The 22,605-nt window shown below is 39.9% G+C and overlaps 1 protein-coding gene across 2 annotated transcripts in view; it reads right to left on the bottom strand.

Annotated features, from left to right (window-relative positions):
• Positions 1-533: 533 nt before the first annotated feature.
• LOC121320835 (collagen alpha-1(VIII) chain-like) overlaps positions 534-22,605 on the bottom strand; it is a 43,040-nt gene continuing 20,968 nt past the window's right edge. For both annotated transcript variants that reach the window (XM_041259519.1, XM_041259520.1), the window contains 2 exons: positions 6,093-6,396; positions 534-4,184 (listed from right to left, as the gene is read on the bottom strand). In XM_041259519.1, the coding sequence (XP_041115453.1) occupies positions 2,266-4,184; positions 6,093-6,396 (2,223 nt within the window). In that variant the 3' untranslated portion in view covers positions 534-2,265. The remainder of the gene's footprint in view (positions 4,185-6,092; positions 6,397-22,605) is intronic.

Below are 22,605 nucleotides of genomic sequence, written 5' to 3'. Positions count from 1 at the left end.
GGAATTATTTTGTTTGTTTCATTAATATACTGAATTTTATTCATAAATGAATCTTGGGCTTTACATATAGCACCCTCTATTCACAAAACGTTGGGTACTGTATTAAGGCATGTATTTTTAAGGCTATTTAAAAAACATCTTACATTAAATAGTGCTTTCAATGAGAATACACTAGAGAGCCCTCTCTAAAACAGTTGAAAAACATTTTGTGATCTGTTGACTTCATTTAATTCTCGAAAATGGGCTTTACACACACACACACACACACACACACCAGGCTTTAACATTGCTTGACATACTGCAGGCCTCGAAGCTTTGCTCATAGGGCCCATGGATTGAAATGTTCTTCTTTGAAATAATTTGTTGTGGCTCCCAAACCTGCCTCTTATTCATTTCTTAATCACTTATTACCCAAACCCCCCCCCCCACCACCACACCCCATTGTGGTTGCGCTGACTAAAAAGAACGACAACAATCAATACAAAAAAAAATATTAACTGCTGGGGTTACAATACACAACGCACACCATTGGGTTAATGAATCCACTTTTAATTAAAAAAAATGTAACTTAGTAATCCACTTGGTTATAAGTTTAGCACCATTGTCAGACAAAGTATTATACACAGATTTCTTTCTTTTTTCTTTTTTTAGTTTTAGTTTTTATTTTGTATTGAGGCCTATCTGCCCTTCTGCTCATATACAAATGTAGGCAATCAGTAGTCAAACAAACCCATTACAGAGACAAACGTTGAAACAAACCCTTTGGTATCTAATTTAGCATGTCGATGTAAATCTAGAGTGTTCCACATCACTGTAACACATACTATTCTGCAACACTTAAATACTGGTGTAGTTTACCACCCATCCTCCCCTTCACAAAAAATAAAACAACGTTATTTGGCTGTGCTATACCAGCAACTGCAGCCAACTTTCAGCATCTTCTAGTATCAATCTTTTTTAGGTAGCCATCTTTAGTAATCATTTGTATAAAATGGGGTACATTTATATTTCAGAAATGACTAGCATTTTTAAAGGAAAAAGAAAAACACATTTCATTTCTCTTAACAGTATAAGGAGTACATATTAGAGTGTTATCATTATTTTTGAGTAATTGACACAATTTGAGTTTTTCACATATGTGGCTGAATCGTAATGGACTCAAAATAGGAAATATCAGCATAAAAAATAACAAAAAAATATTCTAGGCTGACTACATTGAATTAAGGACGGTACACTGTGATTAATAGCTGCTTTTCTTAACCATGTTATTGCTACGTCATGTTATTTCAGCTGTTGCAATGTAATTCTGCAAAACATGGTAGAGTCAGAAACAACTAAAAATCACTGACGGGGCATGAACAATGATACCTAATGCTTGCACTGCACAATGCAATAGCTCCTTGTAACCATTGTTAATATGTCTGAATCTTTCTCATCCTTTTAGAATTGCAGATTAAGGATTTATGACTTGAACTGACCCTTGCCTTTCTGGCTTTGCAGAGTCAATGGTCGCTGGTGTTCTTATTTTCTCTCTCCTGCTTTACAATAAATTCACATTTATTCTTCTGTGGTGTGACATTGAAAAAGCTGTCTTGCATGCTTTACTTAGTGTGACCAGAAAACATTTCCTGTAGCCTATTGTGATAACCACTTTAAAATACCTGCAACTACGTTATATATATTTAGATTATTTTTTTTTTGCCCCACTGGACTGTGTACTTCAAAATGTCTTGTTATTATTTTTAAAAAAGCCCCATACTTTGTCCTTTTTTTCTCAATATACATTTACGGAATGTTTTTAACCACTATCTGTTTGTGCCTTAAAAACGAATCTTCCTTACATGTGTTATTACATATCCAATGTGCACTCTGTGATGTAGTTTTTCATTTAATGTTTTTTACCATATTCTAGTTTGACTGGAGCTTTCTTTTTACAAAGAGAGTTTGTACAAAAAGCGAGAATGAGATCATATCCAACTGATTGCATGTACAGTAAGTATGTTCTCAGTTGAAATAGAGTATAATGTTAACTTGTAGTACAGTTTATGGTAGCATTGCATAGTTTTACTTCTCTTTTTAAATATGGAATACTGTAAATATGTACCAAGTACTGTGACTATAAGAAGCTGTGCATATATGAACCTTTAAACTCGTACATGACATTGTAAGAGCTGTTCAAAATGGTCCAATCGTAACTGTAGCTTTCAACAGTATAAAAAAATGACTTTAAAAATCTATAATTGTGTACATTTTTTTAAACATTTTTTACATTGGATATAATAAATACCCAGAAAAAGATGAGTGAACATATTGGCCTGCATAGAGTCCTGATGCCTGTTCTGATGGCATCTGCAAGTACACTTTGTCTCCCGGCCTGAGCGGGAGCACAGCACTGCCAGAGGCTTGGTCAAGGAAGCCCTTTTTGTACTCGTCATATGTGTACATCACTGGCTCATTGTTCCTGTACAGTGCTATCCAGATGTTGGCACCTTTGCAGTGGACATGGTAGGCAAAGTAGTATATCCCAGGGATCTCGCAGGTAAAGAGGCCGGTCAGGGGGTTGTAATTCTGCCTGCCGTTATAGAGGAGCTTGTCAAACTTTACAGGAGACCCCACATGGGGGAATGGTGATATTAGCTCAGCAGTAAAGGCAGGCATTTCCAGGAGGCCATCATTTTCCCCCATTACTGCTCCGTGCTTCCCTTTCTTGTAGCCCCCGGGTGGGGTTTTCACACCGTCCAGGCCTGGACCCATCTCTGGCATGATTTGACCGAGGCCTGGTGCTTGGGCAGGCTGGCCAGGTGGGCCTGGAGGGCCAGGTTGGCCAGGCTGACCGGGCTGTCCAGGCGGTCCAATGCGTCCTGGTTCCCCTTGAGGCCCAAGGAATCCTGGAGGTCCTGGTTTACCAACACCAGGAAAGCCGGGCTGGCCGGGAAGACCTAGTTCTCCCTTTGGTCCTGGTAAACCTGGAGGCCCAATTGGACCACTTGGGCCCTTAATTCCTGGAATACCACTTGGGCCCTGCTGACCTTGTTCACCGGGCAATCCTGCTTCTGCTTTAGGTCCTGGCAAGCCAGGGGCCCCAGGAGGACCCGGCAATCCTTTGTGCCCATTATCCCCTTTGGGTCCGATGGGGCCCGGTAAACCCCTTTGTCCAGGCTGGCCTCCTTCTCCTGGGAACCCTGGTTGGCCTGGCAAACCTGGTGGACCAGGCTCTGCTTTTGGACCCATTTGCCCTTGTGGCCCCATCACCCCACCCTCCCCTTTTGGACCTGGAAAGCCAACACCTCCTGGCGGCCCCATAGGACCAGGCAGACCAGGTGGACCTATTGCTCCTTGGGGTCCTACCATTCCAGGAATGCCTCCATGACCCTTTTCTCCTTTAGGCCCGGGAGCCCCAGGCATGCCGCCCATCCCTCGTTCTCCCTTTGGCCCAGGAAAACCTGGTTTGCCATAGCCAGGTAAACCAGGGCCCCCTGGCAAGCCTGGTGGACCAAGTTCTCCTTTTCCTCCAGGGAATCCTGGCCGTCCTGGTAACCCATCATGCCCTGGTTTACCAACGCCGGGAAGGCCCGGTGGTCCTGGTTGTCCTCCTTGTCCTGCTGGTCCCTGTAATCCTGGCTCTCCTGGAGGCCCTGGCTTTCCAAGCCCTCCTGGGGCTCCAGGGAGTCCATTTAGTCCAGGTTTCCCTATCCCTGGGAGACCGCCTTGACCTGGTTGACCAGGTGGACCCGCTGGCCCTTGCAGCCCCGGTAACCCTGGCAGACCAATGCCTTTTTCGCCTTTCAGCCCTGGCAATCCAGGCAGCCCTGGTGGTCCTTTGTGCCCCGGCTCACCTCTAGGGCCTGGTTGACCTGGTAATCCCTGGCCACCGGGTTTCCCAATCCCTGGCAAACCTGGTGGTCCTGGAAGTCCCTGTGGTCCTGGCATACCCATTGGCCCTCCCTCTCCACCGTGGCCTAACTCGCCTTTTGGACCTGGAACTCCAATTCCGCCTGGTTGACCTGGCAGCCCCGGCATCCCAGGTTTCCCAATGCCTGGATATCCTGGGGGTCCTTGCGGGCCAGGTTTTCCTGGCTGTCCTGGTAAGCCACGGCCTGGCATTCCAGGGGGGCCCTGTGGTCCTGGAAGACCCTTGTGGCCTGGTTCTCCAGGGGGGCCCATCTCACCCCTCGGGATAATACCTGTGCATGAAAAACAAAATGGTTAGAAAAGCAATTTTGGGTAACAACCTATCATTTAACAGCAGTCATCCATTGTCTGTCCAATACCGGTCTCCCTGATTCGATTTGGCATCACTCTGGTGTGGGGCGTATTCACCTGGTGAGTCCTTGAAGGCCAAATGGGTGGATCAATGTCTCCCAAAAATGATCCTTTAATTAGTTCCATGCTATAAAGGTTTGCATTATAATAAGGGAGCACTGAATGCAGTATACAATGTTGGTCTGTTCTATATAGTGAGCTATAGTTTCCACTGTCAAGAAAAAAGGGTAACTGGGAAAATATTTGCATTCACTTTTATGTAGGTTTCATTCCTGTGACCCAATTTGCCAAACTAGCCAAACATTCTTAGGTAAACCATATTAAAGCCATTTAGTTTAAGATCAAAAGTTCCTCCAGAAAACTGGGTTCTGTAGAGTTGAGCATTCCAAGGTTATCTGCTGAATTTACTGCAGTTTGAGCCAAATTACACCTTCCAACTGAAACAGGACATTTTACAAGAAGGGGTGACAGGGTCTGACATTGTCTAACACAACGTTGTTTGTTGACCATAAATTGTACAGTAGATGAGAATAACACAGACCATTTGTTGGCAGAAACATGGCATGACTGTTGCTGGATGTGTATTTATTTATTAAAGAGCAAGTAACTTCAAATGTGATTTTAATGTATTTCTTTTTACATTCCCTAATTATTTTATGGTGTTGGCAATCGTTCTGCACAGTTCTGGGTTATATTGCACCAATATTGAATTATTAGAATTCTATCTAAATTTGCCTTTACCTGGGTTTGCTTTGATCTTGTCTGGAGAATCCTAAATGCCCGCACCGAACAGCCTTTCTCATAACATTCCAATCATGTGACCTATATATGCATGATGCAGGCAATCAACACCACCGTTTACATAAACAGCATATATATATATATATATATATATATATACACACACATTAGCTCAAAGAGCCAGCTGCCCAACGTTTCGATATGTTGTACATATCTTTCTCAAGGGAGAAATATATATAGTAAGTGGGACTGACAGAGTTAAAAGTTGAGGAAGGTTGTTCAGTGTAAGCACTAATCCAAAAATGAATACCATAAAATAATAAGATAATGTGTAAAAGAAACTGAACTGACATTTGAAGTAACTTACTCTTTAAAGTTAATGACAGTGAATTTGCATAGAAAGCTGGAAAGGGATTACTGTAGAAAGAGCCCTTCCTGCTTATGCAAGTCTGTTTCAGCCACGATTGGCAAGACAGCAGATATCACAGACTGTCACAGTCCTCAATTATCAGGTACGTCAGTCCCAAAGCTGCACAAATGACAGAGGAACAGCTTAGCCTTTTGCTACCCTCTATGGGGTTACCCATGGTGGCCCGACACCCAGTGGATTGTCCAACCCTTGTATTTTTTTCTTGATTAAAAATCAACTTGGGGTATCTCCATAATGCATTAATGCACTGGCAAATGCATTGGACTTTATGCACATGCAGGTCCACAGTGTGCATCAGAGCGGCCCTACATGACTAATGAACCTGCTGCTGTTGAGTCTGTGCAGCATGCAGAAAAGACAGACAGTTGGACACTTCCATCCGACATCAAGGGACCTCTGCACTTAATAGCACATGATACCTCAGGCTAAAGCAGGCCCCTAATAGCGTTTACAGTAGAATATGTACTAAATGACTGCATCCATCAGCAAAATGTCCATAAGATGTGTTGATTTACTGTAATAGAAACTCCAGTTTTCTTTGTAACCTGCAGAACATTTTCTTCTGACATTCTAATTTACTATAAGAAAAGCACTAGTCGGTTCTTCTCAGCCTGTCCTGGGCATTCTTTTCAGGCTCCAGCATTTTCACTGCTCTTACCTTTAACGTCTTTCCTTGGCATTTCATTTCCCATAGGCAGAGGCACCTGGGGTATCTCCTTTCTGTACTGGGGTATCATTGGGATCTCCTTGCCATACTGCATGTGGGACATGTCCTTGCCCGGGTGCTGCATGGGCAAGCTCTCTTTGCCCATTGGCATGTGAGGTAACTGTTGCATCTGGTGGTGCTGCTGCTGGGGTATCTGTTTCATCCCATAGTACACCCCAGCGAGGGTCGTCCTGAAAAGGGTTAGGTGGAGGGTCACAGCGAGTAGCCGAAGAGGGACTAGTGGCAAAGTCATGACCTGATGTGAGGAGACACAAGATTGAGGATATCTGGTGAGTGTTTAAACCAGGATCATGTTATTTGCCCACAAGTTTTCAGCGATTTTTTTCCTTCCCTTTTATATGTGACCCTCAACCATGCAGGTTTACATTCCTGATAAAATCAGCCAATTGGCATTCAGTTGTTCTGTTTACGTTGATGAAGGAATTTGCCAGAACTGATCTATGGCAAAAGCTTGTGGCAACCTAGAGATCAATCACACTAAACCATATAGATCCTTAAGATTTGACATGAATATACATTATTTTCTGTACCAGTTAAAACCCACTCAATTGAAAAATGAAAAAAATAATCCAATCCCATATAAAAAATAAATAAATCCGACATATTCTGTACAGTAATTGCATGTCTGCGACATATTTAAGCCAGCATTTATTTTCTTAAATATATTTAAAATAAATCATGTTCAAGCAATATTATCATTAATCCTTGATGTATTATTTCTTTATATGTGAACATATAATAAACAAGTCTACAAAAAGCATGACTGTTTTAAATAGGTTTATGCTTCTTGCTGAGTGCTTGCTCTGGTCCTGTCCCTTACTATTAGTCTTACAGTTAATCTGCCACCTGCAGGGCTCTGTTTGTGCAGCAGGTTTCACGCCAGAAGCTTACAGCGGCCAAGAAGTCTGGTCACATCATGGGCTCCATATAAATCAACATTCAACAGCCAGCTTTTCGTACAATAATATTCCCATTTCTCCAGCAAACAAGTGCCTATTCTTAACCCTTGAATGCTTGAGTTACGTTCATAACAGCAGTGCAGTACTAAAATGTAATATACAAACAAAGACAGCAACAACATAGATTATTATATGTGAATTCCTGTTACTAAAAGCACAGCATTATACAGAACATGCAGGACAAGGAGTTAAAGCAGTTGCATGTCCATAATTCAAAATCTGAATTTAACAGTTCAATTCAGAAATATTATCTTTGACTATCACTCAGCTTCACATCACAGCCCACCCCAAGAGTAATATATTTCATAGTTAAACATGGTTTTCTTTAACCCTATTATTAGTGTTTATGTTTCTCAGAACAAAAGGGCCTACATGCTGTGCAAGCCAGACTGGTCATGATTTAAAAAATATATATTTCTTCCATTTTCTAGCTTTATTTTTTTTTTTTGAAACATTAAAATACTTTACTGCTTTTTACCTGAAATGCTAGTTACAGAAAGCTGTGATTATTGTAAAATGACTGATACCTAGTGCACAGTATGTGTAACGGGCAGTGTTGCGGATTTTGCATAGTGGTTAAGATGCTTGCTTGTGGTGAGTGTGGTTGCCGGTTCACTCTCAGCCTCCGCCCTACTACACATGTAAGAGATATACAAACATTTATTGTTTTCGTTCTATTCAAAGGGTGTGGACTGACAGTTTTGAGTAGGCCGTTTTTTGTAGAAAGGCTAACTAATTCATTAAATACCTTTTAAACACTGCTCACAAAACAGCTTGTAAAACCGATTGCATAACCAGAGGGAATAGTCTGTTCTTCCAAGATTAAACGGAAACCTGCTTTATTTTCTTATGCAATAGAGCTGCTGTATTCAGCTATACCAAACTTCCATGTAGGAATACTAGCTCTATTCAATTACAGACCACTATTGCGTTTAAAAAATAACAATAGCAATAACAGAACAATTCAAGATCTGTAATTTCTAAATAAACAATAACAAATACAACAAATCAGCAGCAAATGTAGAGCTCTACTGTAGGGATTTCACAAGCCTCTTGTGGTGAAAAGAGGGAAGTGCACCTTGTTATCTGAGGTTACATAGCAGAAGTATATTAATTAGGGAAGCCAGGTCGTTTACATGGTGTCTGTTTCTTCACAACCAGCCTATTGGGGGATGGATACTGTCTGATCAGTTGATTTTCTGGAAATGTTTCCAGCTCCAAGAAAGTAGCATGGCTGCATTGCATTACTAAGAAATCTATTACAGAAATTACAAAGCCAGCACATTTAATGAGCTTTGTTGGCCATTCTGTTATGTTTTTTGTTTTTTTCTAATGAGAAGCTGAATTTCACAGAAGGGTTAGGAAGACACTTAGGCCAAAACAGGTTGTGCCGTAAAATGTAAAAGTTAAAACAGAACATTTTTGGATTGTTTTACTAAGCTATTTCTGAATTTAAATAAATTAATATATACAAATACGTTTCCCATGGGGTATAAGATTGTTTATAATATATTTTATAATGCTGCAACAGGGGGAAAGAAGCTGGAGGGTGGAAAAACTGGCCTCATGTCAGGTGTGACCTCAAAATGATGGTGGGTTGTGACTTAAAGATGAGTTCTGGTGATGAATCTTCCTCCCGACCTGTGAGGGCGCTAAAGAACGGGAGGAGAAGTATCTGGAAGGGCTGGCCTGACAGTTCGTTTCCGGGTCAGGGAAGTGGGTCAGCCTGGAAAGAAGCGAGACTCTGTTGTAAGACCGTATTGATTTGAAAGGTAAACGAGAGGCAGCTGCAAGTAATAAGGCAGCTGCAACCGTTTACCTCGATATCATGCGGGATTACATATAGGGGCCAGGGTAACGCTGATCTTCTCCTTCGTTTGGGTAAATGTTAGGAGAGAGAAGGAGCGAGAGAGGAGCTCTCGTTGTTACAGAGAATTACGTGTTGTGTTTTGTTGTGTTTGTTTGTAATTGTCTGCGTTTTGCACCACCAGACAGTTAACTCACCTGTCCGGAGCTGTCGACCAGGGTCAGCACAATCCGGATCACCACTGCACGGAACCGTCACAAAATACAGTGTCTTCACCCACCACAAGCACGTCTGCACTCACCCAGGACAGGTGACCGTGTGTTCGTTTTGTTCGGGACTGTGCCCTATTATTGCTATCCCCGCGCTTTACACATTGTTGTGTATAGCCGGGGATTTATTATTTAACGGTCACCAGACCTGGATTATAAATAAAAGCACCTTTTCCAGTGAAAACTGTTGTCTACCTGTCACTCCTGCATCGCATCACCGCTACACCTGTTCCCTTCCACTAGCCAATTTGTCACATGGGTACAGTAGGTATAGCATCTGGTTGACCTGGCTATCTTGGGGAGGTCGGCTATACAGGCGTACCGAGTTGCCTGCTGGTTAAGACCAAGAGGTTTTAGCAACAGTTTATCGTGTAGTGCTTGGCTGGGATTGGCTGGAGTGGATTAACTCAAATCCGGGACTCAGTCTATATTTGTTATACTACCCACACCCCCGCATTTATAATGTCAAACTGAAGTAAGTAAACTGTTCAGTAAATGGGTGCACATCACACAGTTTTCTTCTCTGATCTTTTAGTATGGAGAGCCTATTTTACTTTTTGTAGTACTGTATAAAAATGGAGAACAAAATACAGAAAATGTATTGCACACCTCAGCATTGGGAAACTCAAAACCTCGGAGTATCAGTTTATTTAAAATGCTGCGTGCCCAGTAGGAAACAGGGTTACCACTTTTCATTATAATACAAATGAAGGGACAAAGATTTTGACAAATGCACTGCACTTTGAAGGAAATTCCTGACTTTCTACAGATCAATTTCATCAAGAATTAAGATGAGTTGGACCTGAGAATTATTTTTGGGTCACATTTTCTGTTTTTTCAATCCATCCCATTTTTAATCAGTTACATGTTAAAATATCTGTGTTCAGCTCAATTGAGCCTAACCCTAATAAAATAATAACAAACACATACAACAGTATTGAGTTATTCAGCCAAGGTTTAAAAAAAAAAACTGCCAGCACTGGGCTATCAGTTTCTGGTAACCGTTAGAGAATCGACTGCCACATTATATGGGTGAAATTGTTCAAACAGCAGTGCCCTGCCTAAAACGGTGCAGACAAAACCCAGCTCCAGCATTTCCGGTCTGGGAGTTACTGCAGCATTCACAAGGGTATGGATTTCAATAATCAGTGAACCTACTCAGAATTCCAATTGCTAGCATCTTTCTTTTCCTAATTTCTTATTTTTGTTTGGTTAGAATATACAGTTAAATTCCTTATCTTTGTCACACATCCCCTTTGTTCAGTTAGCGTCTTGTGTTTTTTTTTTTCAGAATAATGTTCTATTCAAGGGCAGGAGATGAAAAGATAGATCTATTCAGCGCAATCTGGGCTCTGTCAAACAACTGTGTGGACACAATGTCTGTGAAGCACCTAGCAACTAAATGAACACAGAATGGGGTCGCTGGTGTTCTGCTAAAGCAGAGGTCTTGCTTTATAACAGATCTTTTGAATGGCTGGTGAAGCCTCCTCTTATTACCTTGGGTGGAAGGGATCCTAATTGTCACCACTGCCACTGTGACTATATAAACAACACTGACTGAGGGGTCCTCAGTGGATAACATAACTTATGAAACATTCATTATCAAGATCTTATAACTAAATCTTACCTCCAGTGCAAATGGTCGACATGCTGGACAATACGAGATGATTCGCAATCTGCCCCGTGTGAAAAAAACATGACAGCGGGTTTGAATTCAGTTTCATTATTGGCCTAGCAGAGGATAAGTCTCATTCCAGTTAGTCAGGACATTATCCAGGGGTGTCAGGTTTGATTGGCACTCTGTCCTAATGCTTTGTGCTGTGTTTAAATGTTTATTGTGCTTTGCCCATGGCATGTTAGTTATTGTGCTGCATTCATTATTACTGGGATCTCTAAAAAAAACTTGAAAGGCTTATCCCTCTAGTGGAGATGAAACTGAATTACAACTTCACACCCAATCTCCCTCTACCAGGCATCAGGATAGGAACATCCTACAGTAACTCCTGCTGCAATCTCAGCCATGTCCTAGAAAGAGATACAATTGATATGACTAGTCTAACCTTCCAACCCTAATCCCAGATTTGTCCAGATTAATTTACCTTCAATTGATGCACTAGATCTTTAAAGATACCGAATATTTGATAATGCATTTGTTTTTGTTTTTTTATTGCACTGATACTTTTACTAATGCACATAGATAGATATAGATAGATAGATAGATGTTTGTTTCAGAGATGTTTATACATTATACACAAGCATTTATTTCCCATTATGTACAAGTAGTCATTGTGTTTTTACTCTTCAAGAAATGGAAAGCCTGGGGCTAAGTTTGAATGCTACAGTATTACTACTTTCTTTTGCCTGGCTGTAAATTATATTTTATACTATACTGTAGATGAAGTTAAATGTGTGGAGCTGCTGTTAATAATTACTGTTGTCATCCTCCCAATATGAGTGCACATGTGTGGCAAGTCTCATAGTAAGGACACAGAAACAGTCATAATATACCAAAGTATAGACAAATAGCACATGCTTTGCCCACTTATTGTTACCCAGGATGAGAAAACACTGGAATATCCATCCTGGGCGTCTTGGAAGAAAGCAGCATCATACCACACCAATCAGCCAAGTATAACATGACAACACATAGTCAATATTGCAATAACTACAACACAACAAAAACACAATGGGTCAATGACAGGGTAGATTGAGTGGGACTGGTAAAAGCACACAATGCACAAATATATTCAAGCACTTTTGTACAATTTGTTAGAAAAAATAAACAAATTAAACAAAATAATCGCGGAAATCTTCAGGATTTTAAAGGGAAGACGTAGCTTTCCCTGGTACAATTACATGCCTTCAACAAAACACAAGAGCCTACCACCTTTAACTGGCCTTTCAACAACATTTCATACACACCGCTATAATTAGTAAATTTAGTAATTTATTCATTAATTTGCCAACCAATCAAACAGCCAGTTTCCTTTATTCCAGCTACATTATCACATGTCTGGAATGGAGGGAGCCAGGGACCAATTCACATTCAGAGATAGGGAAGTTTGGTCCTATCTCTGCCAAACTGAAACAAAATAAACCACTAAATCAATCATAGTGAAACAAGGAACATTGTCATCATATTCAGTTCAGTCCATTTTGATTTAAATCAAGTTTGTAGTTCATGAACTGATTTAGGGAGGGTTTACTAGTTTATTATACATTTTGTAAAGCACTGTTTCATCTAAGCAAATGGTTATGAACGCTCTACAGAAAAAATAGTCCTTTAAAAACAGTCTTTAACATTTTGTGAATAGGAACCAATATCTCACTAATCAGAGCCAGACGTGCAGGGGATAGTAAACAAATACAAAATAAAATGGTACTTTTAAAATAACACTAATACATAATCTTTGAGTTTAAGAGATCAAGGACCCTGTCATTAAAATTGATAAGGAAATGATAAATTGCCTGGCTGCTTGAGACTAAGAATAAGATACAAACAACATAGTAAAAAAGTATATAAACAATATATCAAGTTGATTAGCCCATCTGCACCAAAAAGGTGCCAACAACCAATATCAGTACAATATGTATTTTGAGAAAGGAAACATCTCTACTGGGCCAACCAAAGAGCAATGCATCTAGTTGATATTTGACATATTGGGTTGTTGATAGTGTAGCTCTTGTGAGTATTCTTGTATTAAATTGAAAATTGGAAGGGTTAACAGCCACCAATGGGGATTTGTTGAGCGACTTTGACCTCCAACCCTATTCAGCCGATTCAATTAATTTCACGCAATTCATTCATTTAACACAATTAATTTCTTTCAAATTGTATTGAGCGACAAGCCTTAATATGCAGGTGAGCTGACAGAATTCTGGATATCATTCCATCATATTTAGCTTTTTTTAGCAGGTAGGTTCCTAATTGTGGACTCTACTGCATAGAGTCTACTGTATAGAAAGATTAAATTAAATTAACAGAGCTGCTGTATAGTTCAGTTTTCTTTTCTGCATTTTCGCAGAGAAAAAACATTACTAAGAGTTCACATATTTTGTGTTTTACATTTCAATAATTCTAATCTAATTATGCTAAAGTCTTTCAGTGTGTTCAGTGTGTAAGTTAAGATTGTCCGATTATTTATATAGGCAAGGGATATGTCAAGATTATAAAGGACCTGTACTAATACACTTTGACTTTGCCATATTTGTGTCAATTATAATACTCCAATGCCATCTGTACGCCCAAGAAATGGGTGTTTTTTTTTTGTTTGTTTGTTTTTTCTGGCATATGCACTTGGAAGAGTTTGTCTTATCCATAAAGTCAGTTTACTTTGATGGCTTGTAAAAAAAAAAGAAAGAAAACATTTCCAGGTTTTGTTTCAGAAGACTGTTAGTACCATTGAAAAAAACAAAAAAAAAAACAAATTAAGAAACATTTTTTATACCCCTGAGGTCTTTAAGAATTTAAAAATTCCTTCTGGCCTTTCTCTGCAAACTGTGACTTTGCTCACCAACTGTAAGTTACATTTCATCCCCTTTCCTCATTCCGTCAGTTTTACTCCCTATCCAGTTTATTCCTTATCCCTGAGAACAAATCTACTATACTCAATTATACTATCAGGAACCCCAGAGGAAGTGTCTACTGGATCCCCCTTTTCAGAGCAAAATAAAAACAAAATGAAAGGGAAGCAACAAGCACGACCCACTGGAACTAGCAAGATCATGAAAAGGCAAACCTCCAGGTAGCAAACAAAAATTGATATATGAACACTAGAAATCAATGAAAGGAGGAACAAGCTGTTAATCAGAAACAAAATAACATGACCTGGCAAGCTGTGGATTTTACGATACTCAGTATGAAAAGGGAAGATGAGGTTCGGATACCACAGAAATGTAGGTATGCTGTAGTTAAACCTGCCCCCACTATATCCCTGTAACAGGGAGAGATCTGTGCTGACTCTGCTGGCGTGTTCACGGGCTGCAGGAAGAGGGCGGCAGTCGCCCAACAGCCGCCTGTGAGTCATGGCAATGACACGGGGAGGTGGGAAAGGGTGTGTGTGGACTTTCCCCCTCTCTGAATGGCTGGGAGGCGGGTCTTGGGTGATTGTTGGTCCTATAAAATAACGCTCTGTTGTTTCCTCAGGTCTGCCCACTTAGACGCGCTAAGGGTGCGGACGCTTTGATTCGGGACCGGGAATCAGCGAGACAGAGAGAGAGAGAGAGCGGGGAACCCTTGGGCAGACCCCGGCGTATTGTGAAAGAGCAGGCTAGATAGCCGAGAGAGTAGGACGGTGATCCGGGTCGTGCGGGTAGCGGCGACCGGGATAACGCTGCCGAGTGCAGCACCTTTTATTTGTAGTTTTATTACTGTTTTATTTTCCCTTGTTCTTTTCGCCTTCTGTTTTCATTATTATTTCTTTGAGCACCTGCGAGTGCATTTGCGGTTTGTGTACCAGCTGTGGTATTTCCGTGGTGCTGTCTATCATCGTTGATAGGCAGCCCACGGTCAACAGTGCCCTCTGCCGGAGAGAAAAAAGAACCGGTCTAAAATAAAACTGGGCACCTGTGTGGTGTTTCCCCAAATACACCTGTCTGTCTCCTGGTCAGTGAATTACCCACACCCCTTCCACAATCCCCTTCACAGGTAAATCAGGGATATACATACTGAGGATAATACTGCTTTATAATAACCTTATTCAGATAGTTTTCTTGTTGTTGAAAGTAATTGTACAGTAAGCTTTGAAATTAAACAACGGCCCTTAGCACTCAACGCTGATGAATTAATCAGGACATTTTGTAATGTAGAAGATCAAACTGTGTATGTGCAGTATATATAATGTCATGTGAAACACTCCAAATGCAGAAACCACCAACCCATTCTCCCTTGTAATTCAAACAATTAAGTATTGACTCCAGATGTGAAAGGGTGGGATCGAGACAGCTCCGGTTCTCAGACCTTCCTTGTTCAAACTTCACTTTAGCTCATGAAAGGATGCCAGAGCTGGCACAGTGCGCACATGCAATCACTGACCTGCCACGAAAACATGGTCAGCACTTTCTGCACTTTGAAAAAAACATGCACTCTTTCAATTTTCTCAGAGATGCTGTTAAACTGGGAGGCAGAAAAAGCAGGGAGTAAAATTTCAGCCACCTTATGCATTAAAATGCTCAAGAGGCATTGAGTCAAACTGTCCCACAGCAGGGAGCATGGTGGACTTGTTCTTATGCAGGTGCTGTCATTTGAAAGCCAAGGTCACAATCGATGGATGCTGTTTTCATTCTGTCAAAGACAGATATGGCTTTATATTCTGTGGAGATGAGTGGACTGTTAAGAAACATGCCTTTACTAAAAAGACCACCTTTGAAACAAGCTCTGAAAGACTCATGGGTCATTTAGACTATTTGTCAGTCTGTTTCATGAATATTCATAAAACAGTTCCACACTCTAGTCTGCATCTTTAACAGCAGTCTAGGAAAGTCTGATAATTTAAAGCCATCTAAAGATGATGTCTCCGTATTAATTTTTTTTTTTTTTAGCATACTGCACTTTGCTGAATCATTTGAAAGATCTGTAAGTGGTCTACACAGTACAGCACCTAGGGTAAATCCCTAAGCATCTTCATATTCTCATTGTAAATACTCATCTAGCACCTTGTTACTGGTATGATCCACATGCTGTTTATGGTTGCCTGTATGGTTGTGTTACATACAATCCCAGAAGTTTGTTTTACCAGTAATATACTGTACATGGGGATTTTAAATGTGTTTTTTTTTCTGCCTGTGTTATATGAAGCTCAGCAATATAACCCAAAGAGGATAAGAACAAGCTCCTCCAGGCTTTCTCAATGGAAATGTTCTACCTTCTATTTGGGTTGCTCAGCTCTAAATATCAATGTGTTTTATGAAGCCCAGATCACTGGAATTAGGAGGCAAGAACTTAAGGGTCTTATAAAGCCAGATGGGAAATCAAGCTTGATCTCCTGTCTTTAACTCCCTGAGAATACAAAGACGTGTCACATGACCAATTGTATGCTAAAAAAAACAGTGCTTTATGACACCTAAAAGAGCATTACTGTAAGCACAATAAGCCTGAGCCTGAATCAAGCAGCGAACAAGCTGTATTGACACACCTCTGTGAGGAGGATGCACAATATCAACTGGTTCTAAAGGTATTACCGGTTTACCAGGACATCCTTGGATGCTACAGTTACTATACATTGTTGATACAAATAATCATGGTCTTATGCATAAGGGGTAACATATGAAGGATAAAACAGGCAATACAGACAATGATATATATATATTATATATATATATATATATATATATATATATATATATATATATATATACATACAGCTCTGGAAAAAATTAAGAGACCACTGCAAAATTATCAGTTTCTCTGGTTTTACTATTTATAGGTATGTGTTTGGGTAAAATGAACATTTTTGTTTTATTCTATAAACTACTGACAACATTTCTCCCAAATTCCAAATAAAAATATTGTCATTTAGAGCATTTATTTGCAGAAAATGACAACTGGTCAAAATAACAAAAAAGATGCAGTGTTGTCAGACCTCGAATAATGCAAAGAAAATAAGTTCAGATTCATTTTTAAACAACACAATACTAATGTTTTAACTTAGGAAGAGTTCAGAAATCAATATTTGGTGGAATAACCCTGATTTTCAAGCACAGCTTTCATGCGTCTTGGCATGCTCTCCACCAGTCTTTCACATTGATGTTGGGTGACTTTATGCCACTCCTGGCACAAAAATTCAAGCAGCTCGGCTTTGTTTGATGGCTTGTGACCATCCATCTTCCTCTTGATCACATTCCAGAGGTTTTCAATGGGGTTCAGGTCTGGAGATTGGGCTGGCCATGACAGGGTCTTGATCTGGTGGTCCTCCATCCACACCTTGATTGACCTGGCTGTGTGGCATGGAGCATTGTCCTGCTAGAAAAAACAATCCTCAGAGCTGGGGAACATTGTCAGAGCAGAAGGAAGCAGGTTTTCTTCCAGGACAACCTCGTACTTAGCTTGATTCATGCACCCTTCACAAAGTCTGCCCGACTCCAGCCTTGCTGAAGCACCCCCAGATGAGTCAAATTTTCAGCTTTGCCCAACACCTGGTCGTCTAATGGTTAGACAGAGACCTGGAGAGGCCTATAAGCCACAGTGTCTTGCACCCACTGTGAAATGTGGTGGAGGATCGGTGATGATCTGGTGGTGCTTCAGCAAGGCTGGAATCGGGCAGATTTGGCATGAATCAAGCTAAGTACAAGGTTGTCCTGGAAGAAAACTTGCTTCCTTCTGCTCTGACAATGTTCCCCAACTCTGAGGATTGTTTTTTCCAGCAGGACAATGCTCCATGCCACACAGCCAGGTCAATCAAGGTGTGGATGGAGGACCACCAGATCAAGACCCTGTCATGGCCAGCCCCATCTCCAGACCTGAACCCCATTGAAAACCTCTGGAATGTGATCAAGAGGAAGACGGATGGTCACACGCCATCAAACAAAGCCGAGCTGCTTGAATTTTTGCGCCAGGAGTGGCATAAAGTCACCCAACATCAATGTGAAAGACTGATGGAGAGCATGCCAAGATGCATGAAAGCTGTGCTTGAAAATCAGGGTTATTCCACCAAATATTGATTTCTGAACTCTTCCTAAGTTAAAACATTAGTATTGTGTTGTTTAAAAATGAATCTGAACTTATTTTCTTTGCATTATTCGAGGTCTGACAACACTGCATCTTTTTTGTTATTTTGACCAGTTGTCGTTTTCTGCAAATAAATGCTCTAAATGACAATCTTTTTATCTGGAATTTGGCAGAAATGTTGTCAGTAGTTTATAGAATAAAACAAAAATGTTCATTTTACCCAAACACATACCTACAAATAGTAAAAACAGAGAAACTGATAATTTTGCAGTGGTGTCTTAATTTTTTCCAGAGCTGTATATATATATATATATATATATATATATATATATATATATATATATATATAGAGAGAGAGAGAGAGAGAGAGAGAGAGAGAGAGAGAGAGAGAGAGAGAGAGAGAGAGAGAGAGAGAGAGAGAGAGACACACACACACGCACACACACACACACAGTAGGAAAACAAAATCCTTAGCTAGAAACGAGGTGCCATTCCTGGAATTCACCTCCTAAGTTGTTGGCACAAAATCCTGCCAATGTCTTAGTAAACTCAATAACATTGTTAACGGCAAGGCTGTGTTTATTTTGCACACATAATGACATAGAGTTTAATTTCTGATCGTTAAAAGGAAATGTTTGCCTTGGAGAGACTTTTTCCTTTGAGAATCCCAGGACACTTGTTCCAGTAAGCCACTTGACAACCATAGCATTTGCAGCCTGTCAAAAATTGAATTAGCAGGCTTCCTCTTTACAGCTCATTTGACATAAAATGCAGACAAAATAAGATGTTTGCACAGACTAACACACAAAACTGTAGCACTACTGGGAAATGTTATGTATGAAAAAACATGCTAGCCACAGACGCAGCCTAGTTCTTTTGTGGCAGGAGACCAAACCTTTGTACAAATAATCGTTGACCACAAAAATAAGCAAGATTGTTTTTATGTATTTCTTTTGCTGGTCTAAAACATGATGTTCTGATTTAATGGAAACCTTCATTTCAGGCAGTTACTTTGCGCCAAAAATGTCCTATAATAAGAAGCTAAATGGATTTTAAAGCCTTGGTATCAACCTATATGGGGAAAACACCCCTAAAGGAGTTTATTTCAGATTTAGGGACATTGGCAGTTTTGATAATATTGCATTCATAGGTACCCATCCAGACAGTATCATACAGTATTTACCTTATTACGCTCTTATTTGTGCTTAACAGATCTTAAAACTGCTGCTACTGGAACCTAATCCTACAGGTCACTGCAGAAAGCCCATTTGAGTAATTCTGACCTTTAGCATGGGGAGGGATTGATTAGGCACCACGAAGGAGAAAGAGCTGCTTACGTTACACTAAAATAGAGGTAAATCTTACTAAAGTAATCATTGGGGGATGGGAAGGAGGGATGTTCTAGTTAGATGATGTCTAAAGACATTTATTATACATAACTTTTAAGAAAGCCAGCATGATGCAACATCATTATTTTGAACTGACCAGTTTTATCACTCTATCTCAGTACAAGTTCATTCAAACACAGATGATAACATGTAATACACATGAAAATTAATTCTAATTCACACTAACACCAGCTTCAATCAAAAGTGAACTAAACCTCCATTCCCTCCACTATCAGGATAGGTATTGGGCTAATAAAATAAATGAATAAAGGCCTGCATGCTCAGCAACTCATCAGAACACCTGCCCAGAGTTCAGAAAAAAGATGAGAGACAGAGCAGAGTAAAAGAAAAACCTGTTCTCTTGCACATTCCCTACCATGGGAGGGATTTCCCTAGCAACAGAAAGCTCCAGATGCACATCTTCGCAACAGGTACAACAAATGTGTCTTGCTGCATCCATTACCCTAGCAGGACTTCTCAAACTCTGTCCTGGGGACCCGCTGTGTCTGCTGGTTTTCATTACAACCGAGCTCTCAATTATTTAACTAGACCCTTAATTGAACAGATAATTTGCTTAATTAGACCTTTTTACTTTTTTACTGCTCTTGAACAGTTGCATATTTCAATTTAGCTGTAACATTTGATAAGTAACTTGAACTGCAACTGTTTAAGAGCTGAAAATAAGTAAACATGTCTAATTAAGCAAATAATCAGTTCAATTAAGGGTTTAATTAAGTAACTGACAGCTTGGTTGGAATGAAAACCAGCAGCCACATGGGGTCCCCAGGACCGAGTTTGAGAAGCCCTGCTACAGGGAAATACGATTTTAATTTAAAAAAAAAAAGTATATTATCATGGTTAAGCTCTTCCCCAGACAGCCAATATTAAGATTTAAGACTACTTTGAGCCAGTCCATGACTTTTTCTACTTTTTGACGGATTGAGAAAACTCAATAGCACACGTCATAAACTTAATCACTACAATAATAATAATACTGTGCTCCTCTGCTAAATGAAGTGCATTTTATTATAGAAAGGTAATTTACTGAGCCTATTGCCATTCTTGGATGACTGTTATTGGGTTGAAGATAGATCAGATGATAGTCCAAGATTTAAACTACCTCTAAATTCTAGTGGATGAATCCTGTGACCTGATAATTCATCAGTGTTCTAGCAAGTTCCAGGGAGTTTGTTTTCTGAACACATAATTGCATTTTCTGAGAAAGTTATAATCTACCATACATTTGGGCTCCAGACAGCCATGTTGTTGACAATATCACACATCTGCCTATAGTTTCCTCAGGTGCATTAGGTCATTCAAGTGAGTCTATGGAGAAAACTTGAGCCAATTTGGTCCATCACCAAACCCAAACCGATGGGTTGACATCATGCACCTTAGCTGTGCATGTGTTCTAGGAATGCGATCTCTACCTTTTTTATATGGAAATATCTCACAAAGTACAGATAAAAAAGCTCAGTGATTCATTTTACAGAATGAAACCTCATAGGCACGTTGACTCCTCTCTGTGGTCTGAAGTCAGTGCAGATTCAGAGGGATATATCACTTTCATGCATGCTTCCAAAAGTTTGGATCTAGGAAATAGGGCTAGCATGTGCTCCTCCAAGTCACACGCTACAGATTGACTTCATAAGATGTTATCTGGAGGTTTGCAAGTGTGACGTAGGGAAATATACAATGCAAGATTAAAAAAAAAAAAAAAAAACTGTTGTCGCAGGGAACAAGTATGATGTTATAATAATAACTAATACTACCTAGCGTTAGTACTAAATACAGTTTTTTTTTTACTTTTATGAAATTAGTCAATAAGAAGTCTTTTGCAATGACGTGCAACTGTAATGACTATCACAGCCTCAAGAAAGAGGCTGTCAAATATATTATAGAAATAGCTGAATTTGCCACATCTCTTTTATTTCTAATATCTGTGATCCAAACCTGTCACAAAATGTAGTGTATCAAACAGAGCTCTTACAGGTGCTTGGATGTCTTTGGAAACAGCGCTGCCATAACATTCTTTAAAGAAGGTTATAGTGGATCTTTAATCACACACAATAAGTCACTGATATCCTGTTTTGCTTCTAGTCTCTTTAAAAAAAAAAATGATGCCTTTTCTAAATGAACAGTTTTTTAAATATTAAACAAGGTTACCAAAATTGCCACACCTAAACTAAATATGTTTAAATGAAATAGTGTTACACAGCATACAATTCAGTTCAAAGATCTGTACTCATAAAATTTCCCTTGCTTTTTAAAATATGTACAATTTTATTCCTTGTGGTTCTAATTGCAATCAGAAGTCTATGCTGCTTTCAACTGAGTGCAGAAGCCGCTCTGTAGTTCAAGCTGCCTGCCACAGATGTATGTAACCTACGCTGCATCAGTATTTATAGAAGTAAGAGCCATTACCATCTCTGGGGTTTTCTTTAGTTTTCCTAGCAATACACTGCTGTGTGCTCGATGCTGCTGGTACTTATTCATTTCAAGACACTGAAATCTAACCTACATTCAAGTATGTAAACGGAAGACTACTAGAATTGTGGAGCAGCGCCTGAACTCATAGTCATTGCATCTAACAGGCTTATCAATTTAAAAAATATATATTTGGGTAATTGCAAAGGAACTACTAAGAATGAGTGCAAACATCTTAACAAGGCAAAACAATGCAATTTGAAGTGAGTTATTGTAATCTCGTGCTACTTGTCTCCTGTGCAAATGTATAGGAATCCTGTGAAGTATTCCCTTGAAGCTATCTCAGGGATAGAGTCAGAGGCTGAAGTGAAGCAGTGCAGGACTGGAATGCTCTCCATAGAGCAATTTAATTATTACAGCAGAAGCCAAAGGTGCCCTGGGAGGTCAAGCCAAATTTATCATATCAAGAGAAATTAAACTTCGAGTGAAGTGAGCTGGCCCACTGAGGAAGAGATAAGGTAACTTAACCACACTTCTATTCATGGTGGTATGCAGATGGAACTCACTGGTCTGCATTACTGTAAAAAACAAAAAAGATGACTGCACCACTGCCATATTGAGTCACGCACTAGACGGAGGGGCTAATGTAAAAAAAAAAAATAAATAAAATCCTTGGAATAAACGTCTTCTTTAAAGTATTATTACTTCCTGTTAGTTAGAAACAGTATTTCTACAGACGAATGCAAAACAAGAGTTTGCTAATTGGAGGCGCTGGCTTTCTTCCCTGCAGTTCAGTCTGAACCGCATTCATTAATGTAGCTTGTGTCTGCGCTTTTCCACCCTCTGGTGGTGTAAGACCCAGTTCATGCTGGGATTTAACAGTAGAGACTCTAGTGCATTAAATACTGTAGTCGAGAATAGGAAATTGG

Source organism: Polyodon spathula, chromosome 9 (assembly GCF_017654505.1).
Source record: "Polyodon spathula isolate WHYD16114869_AA chromosome 9, ASM1765450v1, whole genome shotgun sequence".
In the NCBI taxonomy this organism is placed as follows: Eukaryota; Metazoa; Chordata; class Actinopteri; order Acipenseriformes; family Polyodontidae; genus Polyodon; species Polyodon spathula.
This window is presented reverse-complemented; position numbering and strand designations above follow the sequence as displayed.